The sequence below is a fragment of the Triticum aestivum genome, chromosome 4D (assembly GCF_018294505.1).
Source record: "Triticum aestivum cultivar Chinese Spring chromosome 4D, IWGSC CS RefSeq v2.1, whole genome shotgun sequence".
Taxonomy (NCBI): domain Eukaryota; kingdom Viridiplantae; phylum Streptophyta; class Magnoliopsida; order Poales; family Poaceae; genus Triticum; species Triticum aestivum.
The window spans coordinates 416299167-416310700 of record NC_057805.1 but is presented as its reverse complement, the minus strand read 5'-3'; the positions used below and the strand labels follow the sequence as shown (position 1 = coordinate 416310700).

Here is an 11534-nt window from a genome sequence, read left to right as displayed (position 1 = left end):
TCCTCCTTTTCTTTCCCACCCGCACCACGCGGCTGTCCTTTTCCTCCCCTAACGCCGTTACCCGCCCCCGTCCCGGATCCGACGGCTCCGAGCCCCGCCCGCCGCCAGCCGACGGCCCCGATGCCCCCTCCCCGCCCCCCCGGGCCCACCGCCGGGCGCCTTCGTTGAAAACTTCGCAGGGCCAGTATACCACGCTTTATCTTCGCCCGTCCGTCGCGAGCGAGCTAGAGAGAGAGAGAGCTGCTGCCCGATACTACTCCCAGCTCCGCCTCCCCCCCTCCACCCTCCCCGCTTCTCTCTCCTCGGCGCCGCGGAGCTCCAAACCCTCGCCATTTGGCCGCGCCGAACCCTAACCCTAGCCCGCCGGCCGCTCCCCCGCGGAGCACCCCCCCGCGCCGCGGCCCGGGGCCGACGGGCGCGCCGATCCGATCCGCCCGCACGCACGCCCGGCCGCCGCGCCGATCGAGGTAGGTCTCGCACGAATCGGCCCGGAATTCGCGGCCCTCCGCTGGCTGCTCGCTCGTCCGGCGCGCGTGAATCGGGCGGTCCCTGTCGTCGCTGGAGCTGGGGGAATTATTTTCGGGTGGGGGAGTTTTAGGGTTTTTTCCATCTCTCTCGGGGGATCTGCGCCGGTGGGGCAACTGGGAGCTCCCCGGCGGTCGATCTCGGGGGCGCGTGGCCTCCCGCGCTCGATAGGCTGCTGGTTTTTGGGGCGCGTGGTGGGTAATTTGCGCGTGACGGCCCGGGGTTTGGGTCGATTCGAGCTTGAGCTTGAGCTCAGCTCACCTCAGCTCGTGCTCGTAGTCGACCGTTGGTTGGAGCTTAGCTTGAGCTGCCCTCTGCTCAGTGCCCCGGGATTCGGGCGTCTGCTAGTGGGCAGGGAGACGTGGGGGGATTTGGGGATCCTCCAGCAGATGCGCGACGCTTGGTTTCTGCTGTTCCCTTCATTTTTTTTGTCGTGGACCTACTTTTCTCTGGCTCCCTCTGAGCTCCGAGCTTAGATTGGCTGCGGCAGCGTCCGGGTGGATCCCCTCTTGTCTCTTTTGCATTTTTGAAGATTTGTTCAGCTGTACCCCTCTTCGGAAGGTGTGTATGTGGGAGAAAGATGTGATTTTTAGGCTTTAGCGAGGAGATGGGAGTGATTCTTGTGCTAGCATCGAAACATTGTAGCTTCATTTTGTCTTAGTTTGCTTGATTTGCTCCCCGTATGAGGGGCATGAGGCGTCTGGCGTGAGATTTGGCTGCCCGTTGATTGTAACAAGATGATGTTGTCTTTGTCCTAGTGTTTGTCATTAGAGATTGTAGTGCTGTGTTAGTGTTTCGGTTTTGGATAATGCTAGTGTTCCGTGCGAGGTGAAGATGTGGTTTTGCCTGTGCTAGTTAAGAGTATTTCTTGCCAGACACTCATGATTTAACCCTGCTTTTAGTGGCCGGACATCTAGATAGCCAACTCAAGTAGGATAATTGCTACTTCTTCCTGAGTAGTTTTGAACCTTTATCTCTTGCATTGTGCTAATTGGCTTCACTTGCCACCCACAAGCTAACAAAAGTGCAACAAGTTCACAGTTCAAACTTAAATTGCACCTCCGTCTATTTCAAAACTGTTCTTTTCTGGCATGGGCGCACACTTGAGGTTGTGGATGCCCATATTTAAGCCACCCGCACTAATTAATCAACCATGCTTCTTAGGGCTCCCAATTCGTTAGCTCTTAACGCGTTATCATAGGTAGTGGACTTTTTTAGAGATAATCACCACAATGCATTGCATATTACATTTAATTGGTTTAGGACCAGCATCTCAACCTTGTTTCCTAATTGTGGAGAGAAGGGAATGATTTTGTCCGATATCATGCTCCACTGGCCTATTGGCCTCCGGAGTAAAAACTAGGGAGATAAGCCACACTGGATCAGAGCATTGAGTACACCGCATAGGGAAACGAGCTAAGAGGCGTATCTCCACTAACATACAACTTCCCCCTCTCTCTTCTTTAAATAAAGTGCCACCTCAGCATTTTGTCTGATATTGTGCTAAGAGACAAGCATTCGGAGTACCCTTAATTCTAATGCATGTACACCAGTTGTTTTCAGTTGCAGCTTTAGAGACCTGAAAGGATAATCTTGATTAGTTTTCTTATCGCTGTTAAAACATGTTTATGGCTTTAATTTGAATAAGTTCCAAACCCCACAATAGATATGGTTGGCCAAGGTAGTTGGCATATGCACCATTACTTTGCATGCTTTTGATGCTGAAGAATTTTCCTCAGTAGGCTTAAAATGTTGTCCTTGCGAATCATGAATGCGTGTCCTTGTGGAATATACTGAACTAGTACCGATTCATTTACTGTAGAATCATTGAACAATGTTCTTATGTAAACGTTCTTCAAAATGGGCAGGCTACAGATAAATAGAAGGGACATCTACAGATTCGTTTAGCCTGAGTAAATTCTTGTCAGTCCAGGGTGAGCCTTCTTTGGATGCTGTAAGTTCAGTGGAATCATATTCATCATACTAGCAGGCAGTCATATCTGTTCGTATTGTCATTTGATATGAAACTTTGGGATTTGCCAACTGCAGACAGTTCACGCTTTCACGGGCATTAGACCCGTAGGGACTTCGGAAATGTCACAGTTTCACCACACACAGCATGGGGGTGATGGTGATTTTCAGATGTGGCAACAACAGATGATGTACAAGCAATTGCAGGAGTTCCAGAGACAGCAAAATGCCCAGCAGATTGATCATGGAGCCAGAATGCAACCCTCTTTTGGACAGTTTCAAGCTCCAGCAAGAGCAGCGCCTGCTGATCAATTGCCGGTGATAACAAATGAAATGCCAAACAATGAGGCCACGGCTTATGCGTGGCCACAGAATTTTGCTAGTGGTGACCCAAGGTTGCCAAGCAACTCACAAATGGTGAATACAGGTAGTAACACAAACTGGGAGCAGTATGGTGGTGCTCCTGCCATGGGCAATTTCATGAATGGTTCGGTATTTCCAAATACTCAAAGTCAACCGATGCGACCAATGGGGTTAGCTACACAGCAAATGAACCAGTCCTTCTATCAAATACCTGCTACCAGCAGAGGCGGGTCTGTTAACCAGTACCCCCAGTTCTTAGGGATCCCTGCTGATCTCCAGAATGCAATGACAAGGGCAAGTACTCATCAGCCTGAAAAGGTATCAAGGCCATTTAGCTCGTTAATGGATGAACCTAGTCCGCAGGAGAAAGGTGCCTCCAGTTCTATGCAGAATTTTCGAGGAAAGGGAGGCTTCTTAAGCAATAGTCCGTTACAAAGTCAAGGTGATAACAACAAGGCAGGCAGCCCTGTTCCAGTGAATCATCTGCGACATGGTTTTCAACTCCAAGATTTTCATGGTAGGTCAAACCAACCCCAAGCGGGCTTGCAAGAGAAATCAACAATGCAGGTAGCACCAGCAAGTGGTGGCGCTAGCCTTGACCCTACCGAGGAGAAGTTCTTGTTTGGGGATGATGAGGATAGCAACTGGGGAGCTTTGTTGAAGGGAGACAATGATCAGGGTAATTCTTTGGATAATGATAACTTTGGTGGTGCTTTGCCATCTCTACAGAGTGGGAGCTGGAGTGCCCTTATGCAGGAAACGTTACAGTCTTCAACCAGTAAAGATAATCCCAAGGAAGAATGGAGTGGCCTCAGCTTGCAGAAAACACAGACAGTTGCTAATAACTCAACTTTACCAGCTCGTGACCAGAGTAAGCTTGCTGCATTAAGCGCTGGACTACAGAATGCACGACCCTCGTCAGCATCTAGCTATGGTGATGGAACAATGAATAATCCAGATTTTACCAGTTTTCAGCATGCTACAAGAAGTCCGTACGAGCAAAGAGACAAAACACCACATGAATCTCCTCGTGCTACTGTTACCAATCATCAGTCAACTGCAGAAGCCAATAATGGGTATATTCAGCAGAGCTTGAAGCAAAAGCAGTCTGATGAATATGGGAGACAAGAACAGGTGCATTTGTCAAATGGCAATTGGGCTCAGCAGAAATCTGAAACGCCAAGAAATAGCTCACACTCAACTGGTGCACCTTCAAGTACACATGGATTTTGGATGTCACAACAAAACACTGTTGATCACAATATCAACCAAGAGTCGAGCAATAGCCAGAATGACTGGAAAAGCAACAGCCCCCTTGGACAAGACATCAGCAGTACCCAAAATGTCTTTAATAGTGATGGAAACTTTTGGAAGTCAAGTGGAGGTAATGCAAATTCAGTCCGCAGGCTTCAGCAGATGAAGCCTGATATAAGCACTTCGCAAATGCAGAAGGACAGTTCTGATGGTAAAGGTGTTAGTATGATGGGCTCTAGCATGCCAACAATAAACCCGAATCAGCATCAGATGGTTATGGGTCGAACCGGTGAGCATGGTGGGATAAACCATAACATTGGAAGTAGGGGTACAGAAACCTCAGAATCTTTAAGAAGAAGTGCTGAGCCAAGACCAAATGACTGCAACCAGGAGTACCAAAATGCAATACATATGGAAAGGCCAGGAAACATTTTAAATCATGGGCAGCATGTGAACAGTGACCATGCTGCCAGGAGGCATCCTTTCTTTGCTGCAAAAGAATCCCAAAATTTGGGATCAGGTCAGCAAGCAGGGGGATCTTACATGTTGCAGAATCATGCTATGGACAACACAGGGGTAAACATTAGGCATTCTCCGGGTAATCCAGTTACGAACAATCAGTTTCCGCCTCAGTCACTTCAGGGACAAAATAACCTGAAGCCACGATTTGTCACCAACTCCCAAGTTGCTGCCAATATGGCTTCAGTTAATGAGGTATGGATATCTTGCTTAAACAAGCTTTATTATTCACACATTTTTGTTCTCTTGTAATATTACTTATGAAGCTACTTTCTTAATTTTTAGAAAATGCTGGTGGGGGATGAACACTTTAAATCTCGACATGGTGTCACTAACAGTTCCAGTGCATCACCCTTTGGAGTATCTGATGCCGGTCTGTCTCAGAATAGAGCAGTTCAGAACAGGTACTTCCTCCTTTTCATTTGTAACTACTAACTACTCTAACCAGGTTATTCCTGAGTAAATCCTAAATATCCCATCGTTGAAGTGTTAAAGCTTTACCTATGCAATTTATTTTGTGCTCTTGTTTCTCTCGGCTTGTCAGAATAATATCTGGTTAGTTTTGACAAGGTATGACTACCACTAACGAAGAAGGCCCACATCTACGCTACCAATAACAGTATAATTTTTCCAAATAGTATCAGAATTGTAGGATCATATCAGTATTGCAGAATCATATATGTATTGAAATGGTCTGGAGAGTCGTTATAGTATTGAAATGGTCTGGAGAGTCGTTATAGTATTGAAATGGTCTGGAGAATCGTGATTGTACTGAAATGGTCTGGTAGGATAAGGGTATCGTAAGATTCTAAGATACATATCGGGACGCTGACAACAATGCTTTGATCTATTACAGTAATAGTCAACATTTTTTGTACCACACGATATTATCTTTTGTCATGATTAGTCCTTCCAACAGTTTTTCATTAGCAAATTTATGCTTGTCGTTCTTTACGATAACTGACAAATATATATGTATGTTTAATGTAGTCAACATATGCTGCAACTTCTTCATAAGGTGGACAACACATCAGATAGCAATGCACTTACTGACATGGCCAACAGTCCTCTCGATAATGTTGCTAATACTCAGCAGCAACTTAATCAATCTTCTTTGCAAGGGTTTGGATTAAGACTAGCACCACCGTCCCAGCGACATCCAACTTCAGATCATTTATGGTCAAGTCACACTAATGCTGATGGCAAGCAACCTGAACACTCAGCAAGGGGAGAACATCAGGCCCAGCTACCTTCCACTGCCACCAATTATTCGTCACCTGCTCATCCAAGCTCGCAGCCAACACCATTTCATTCTTCGGAAATGGGTGGTACTGGACAGCCAGCTGCACATTTCCCCCAGTTAAATTCCGGGCAGCAATATCCTGTGCCAGACGCAAGATCAGGTTCTGTACCCACGCCTCAGCAAGACAGCACAGCAACAGTATTCAAGAACGTATGGACAAACATATCGGCGCAACGTCTAGCTGGTACCCAATCTAACAAGATTACACCCAATATTCTCCAGTCTATGATGTTTTCCAACAACCCCAACTTATGGGGTTCGCAAAAGGCAGACGACCAAGGACAGAAGGGTTCAACACCACCTGATGTAGCTACCAGTTCTGCCAATTCACATAATCAAGAGACAAAACAAGCTCTGGACAGTGATGCAGGGTTAGCCTCTTCTGAGATGGCAAATTTTGATTCGACTGGATCTGCTGTACCCAGAGGGAATCAAACCCTGCAGAAGCATTCTTCAGATGGGAACTTTGCCATTCCTGCTTCATCCTTGGCACAATTGCGTCAGCAAGGTATCATGAACCCTAGGCAGGGAGAGAACCCTGCAGCTAACTTTCAGGTTATGAATACTTCTCACAACACTGGTACCAATACGAGTGGCATTGGGTTACATGGAAACCCAACACCTTCAAACCTCCAACAGACAAATTTTGCTCTTCTGCATCAAATGCAAGCAATGGGTCATGTGGATGTTGATCCAGGCAATAAAACTGGAAAGATGCTTAAACCAAATGAGATTAGTTCTGATGCGTCACAAGTTGACTGGAAGTCTGCTCAGAGGTTTGCACATGGAGCCAATAACTCACTCAGGTCGTCCATAGATAACATTGGCAGTACTAGTGTCCAAGGGTCATTCCCTTCAGACATGAAAATGCTAAGCTTTGCTCCAAGGAACAATGAGGAGAGAAGTACAAGCATACCTTCTCAGATCCCTTCTAGGGAAGTTCTCTCTCATGGTATGGTCATGCGTAATGATCATCAAAGTCAAGTTCAGTCTCTTGGGACAAATGCATCATCCAATTTGATTGAAAGAAGTGAGAGACCTGGGATAAACCCTCAAATGGCACCCTCTTGGTTTGAACATTATGGGAACCAAAGAAATGGTCAGAATCATTCTGTGTTTAATGCTCAGAAGACCCCAACTCCACCATATAATGTTCCCAAAGCTTCTTGGTGCATGGAAAATAACTCTCTCGAGGATAGAGCTGATGCCGGCCAAGCTGCCAGGCCTTTGGTGCCTAATATGAAGACGGCTTTGGTGACAAGGCCAAAGAAGCGCAAATTTACAGAACGTGCTCTTGTTTCTTGGCATAAAATCAGTGAAGGCACTCAAAAGTTGAGAAAGACAAGGTGAATTTTCTCCCCTTGCAGGGCAGTAGTTTGCAGTAGTGTTGAAGCATATTTTCTGACCTCTTACTGTTACTGTCAGCACCAGTAGTTTATGTGACTTGCAGTTATTTATTTGTTGAGTTGTTTATCTTATGTTGCCTTGATGTTGCTAACAATTGTGACCATCTTCAATTGCTGGACAGCACGAATGAGATGGATTGGGCTTGGGCAGCTAATAGATTAATTAAGAAGGTTTGCACCGCTATACTATTTCAGCTACTTTAGGTCTTGCATATTGGTTCAAAGGGTTTTCATTTGACACCAGTTAAATTTCTTAACAGTCTGAGGATGATCCAGAAAGTCTGGAAGATGCCCCAGTAAATTATTTACCGCGCAAAAGGCTAATTATGACCACAAAGTTGATTCAGGAAGTTTTCCCTGCTATACCAGCAAGAGTTCTCAGAGCACAAGCTGTATCAGCTTATGAAAGTGCTACATACAATATCGCAATGTTCACTCTAGGAGATACATGCATCATCTCATCAGATAACTCTCGCGCTCTTGCAGATAATGAAAATAAGTAAGTCTTTGTAAACTGATCTTTTTTTCTTATTCTCTTGGGGTCATGAAAGTAAAATTTACTTTTATAACCTCATTGCTGTAAGGCTAATTATTACACTGTCATTGATCAGCCCATCTGAACAAAGAACAAGTGCCAAGCAAATGGAAGACAAGTTATCAAAGGTTGTGGAAGTCTTTGTTGGAAGAATCAAGAAAATGGAAAACGACTATCTGAGGTACGAGCACCCTCCATCCCCACCCCGCCCACACACATTGCTTATTGGCTAGCTAGTTTAAAAAACAACATTGCTGTTTTCCATTTATTTATGGGCTCCTGTGTGGTGTGTGCGTGTGCATACAAGAATATCTAACATAATTTGGTAGAACATCTGAGCATGTTAGAATATTTGTACATGTAAATAGTTGTGTAGTAAAAATAATTGTATGCACTCTGCTAGAAAGATAAAAGATTGCCAGAAGGGAAACATTTGGGGCCTTCTGGACAGCTAGATGCACCAGTCAATTTTGAGGGGCTTATGAGATGTTAGCCGGCTTGGTTCTTCCTTTCTTTTACTTATTTTTGCTAAGATCTTAACTTCCTTCTGGACAGTTATATTGTGTTTTCATGTGAAAAATAATAATGTTTGGCCACTTCATCATAACATTTTTTTTACCTGGGCTTGGCTGTTGATGATATATTTTAGTATCTCTAGGGCCCTAACTCTTTTTGACTTTGATCATATGGTAGGAATGAATGTTGATACGTTGAATCATAACAAAATGAACAGTGAGTATCAGTTTGATATTTTATTTATTCAAATAAAGTTACATTGTTTTCCTATTTTTCTCAAGAATTTGTTCTTCAACTTGCATGTTTCATATGCCTGGCAATAATCTACTCCCTCCGTTCCTAAATATAAGTCTTTGGAGAGATTCCACTATGGACCACATACGGAGCAAAATGAGTGAATCTATACTCTAAAATGCATCTATATACATCCGTATGTGGTCCATAGTAAAATATCTACAAATACTTATATTTAGGAACGGAGGGAGTAATAACCAACAGTTTACTACTCCCTCCGTCCTTTAAAGAGTGTACTTCCAACTTTGTTGGAGGGTCAAACTATTTTAAAGTTTGACCGAGTTTGTGCAAAAATATATCAATGTTTGTGAAACCAAATAGGTATAAGATGAAAATATATTTTATTATGAATCTAATGCTACTAATTTTATGGCATAAATATTTATGTATTATTGTATAATTACGGTCAAACATTAAAATGTTTGACTTTCCAACAAAGTTGGAAGTACACTCTTTAAAGGACGGAGGGAGTATGTACAAAGATTTCAGTTGCGTTGCATTTCTGAGAACATTAACTAGCATTTGTTGATCTTTAATTCCTTGTGCACTCTCACTCATGACACCAATTCCATTTTACTACTTTTTTGTTGACTTTTCTCTGTTTAATTGATGATAATTCTCTCAAAACACCGTTTTCCCTCCTGTTGCAGCTTGAGCAAGAGGGCTTCGATGCTAGATGTGCATCTGGAGTGCCAGGATTTGGAAAGGATTTCAATCGTAAATCGTCTGGGAAGATTCCATGGCCGGAACCATGCAGCTGGTGTCGAGGCCTCGTCTGGCTCACAAATGGTTTCTCGCAGAATTTTCCCGGATAGACATGTCATGTCTTTCTCCGTGCCAGGAAATCTTCCCGAAGAGGTGCACTGTTTGGCACTCTAGTGCATTGGATTGTCCCTTAACCTCTCCTCAGATCACCTCTGTGGCTACAAGTGTGATTTTCCAATGCTCCTTTTTCTCCTGCAAAGCATGGCGTTTATACAGAACGGTCAGATCCAGGGGTGGTTTGGAAATCCCAACCGTCGCACATGCCACAGAGACGCCAAGGGATGTGTCCAGCCGATCAAACTTAGTGCGGGCTGTTGTTATTTCTCCCTTGTATGAAGTATAGGTCCCTGTATATTGCGGAAAGTATGAAGGAAAAAGAAGCCGTGGGCCTCGCATCATTTTGCTGATGAAGGAAGGGTGTTAGCTTCACAATTCGTTAGGGAAGTCGATGCTTACTAGCTTTAGTACATCTAGTGGAAATTTCCGCTACTTGTCATCTTTTTATCCATGATGATGAAGAAAGAGTGTTGGCAGTTTAGAGGGGTGAATAATAACGAGAGCCTTGTCCTCTGGGTTCTTTTGTTCCTTTAGGAATGGGATGCAAATTGGCTAGCGGTGTCCAAGTCGAACTGACCTCTCCCCCTTTGTTGTTACTTGTTAGTCAGCAGTTGATTACTTGTGTTATGTAGTGCTGAGAGCAATTCATGGAATGAACAAAAACGCCGGGTGAAGCGCTTGTAAAATGTTGTAATCTTATATAAATCCCTGCGATGTTGAAAGCCCTAATGGGTTCTTGTAAATTTTAAAGTGCGATTATCACCGAAGCGGTTTTATCATGTTCTGAAGCAGAAGTTGGCGTGGAGAGGATGTCTGCAGCTACTATTAGATGTCTGAGGGTGCTGCTGATCCTATATTCGGCTTAATTGCTTTACATGTTTTGTAGTTTGGTTTTGGGATGGGTTTTTGCTGAACCAGGAGTAGGTCGTTCGAAGAGTACCTCACCTATCCTTCTCTTCTGTCCCTCAGGGACCGGCGATCAATCTCCTTTTGAAATGAAATCATATTCAGGTGGGGACTTCTCTCTCCTTATATTCGGGTGGGGATTTCTCTCTCATTTAAAGAAAAGGGGTAACGGGAATACAAGATCTTGATATAATGCACTGAGAAAGTAACTAAAGCAATTGCAAGTCTGGAACAAACTAGAAGGAAGAAAAGATCTAACCTGTCTACTTGACACAACCAACTTTCATTCCTAGCTAAAACGTCGAGCAATATTCCTGAAATAATCATCCAGTGACAATCCTCCACCACAAAGCCACAAACACAAGTCCGAATTTGTGAACCTAGTACATCTCAGCGGTTCATTTATTATTATTATTTTCTTTTTTCGAAAATCTCCCCCCTCCACTCACCCAAGTCACGCGAATTGCAACTCGAGAGAATCAATCAAACAAACAAAAAAAAAAGAATGAAGGAGATGAAGAACAAGGGCCTCGATCGGAGTTGCGTTTTGAACTGAATGCGTGACTGAATGCCAAGCTCGGCCGGACTGCGCGTTCCCGCCGCGTTGCGTTGTGTTTGGGCTCCGGGGTGAACTCGGAGGCGTGCGTGACCGCCGCGTTGCGTCGACGCCATGATAGAGATCGGCATTTCGAATCCGACTCGGGACGAACTCGCAGGCGTGGCCGCCACGCGATCACGGCGATATTAGGCCCCCACCCCGGCTGATTCGATCGCAATCTTCCCCTCCTCCTCCTCTCTCCACATCGTACGCACGCACGCACGCGGTCTAGTTGCAGATCTCGCCGCGCTGGCCAACTCCAGACGGCGACCATGGCGCTTGCATCCGGGTTCTGCCCGCCGCCGTCATACACCCCGGGTGCGTCCCAGCGCGCCCCCTTCTCCCTGGGCTTCAGCGTCGGCGGCGAGTGCTGCAACCCGTCGTTTGCCTACTACGACTACGAGGAGTACGCCCCATCGAGCCCTTCGCCGCTCGCGAGCTCCAAGGACTACTACACTCCATCGAGCCCTGACTACAGTCCGGCGAGCCCTGACTACACTCCGGCGAGCCCCGACTACACGC

At 45.3% G+C, this 11534-nt stretch overlaps 1 protein-coding gene across 4 annotated transcripts; it reads left to right on the top strand.

Moving 5' to 3' along the window:
• The first annotated feature begins 221 nt into the window (after positions 1-221).
• LOC123098259 (uncharacterized) lies at positions 222-10287 on the top strand. 4 transcript variants are annotated; one of them, XM_044520204.1, is made up of 9 exons: positions 222-467; positions 2394-2459; positions 2575-4827; positions 4918-5036; positions 5623-7281; positions 7464-7512; positions 7602-7840; positions 7953-8057; positions 9337-10287. In XM_044520204.1, exons 3-9 carry the CDS (start codon positions 2620-2622, stop codon positions 9563-9565), a joined length of 4608 nt encoding a protein of 1535 aa, XP_044376139.1. In that variant the 5' UTR covers positions 222-467; positions 2394-2459; positions 2575-2619; the 3' UTR covers positions 9566-10287. The 4 variants fall into 4 exon arrangements, with proteins under 4 accessions (XP_044376139.1, XP_044376137.1, XP_044376140.1 ...); XM_044520202.1 differs by having other exon boundaries at positions 226-467; positions 2394-2479; XM_044520205.1 differs by lacking the exon at positions 222-467 and having other exon boundaries at positions 654-2459.
• Positions 10288-11534: the final 1247 nt, after the last annotated feature.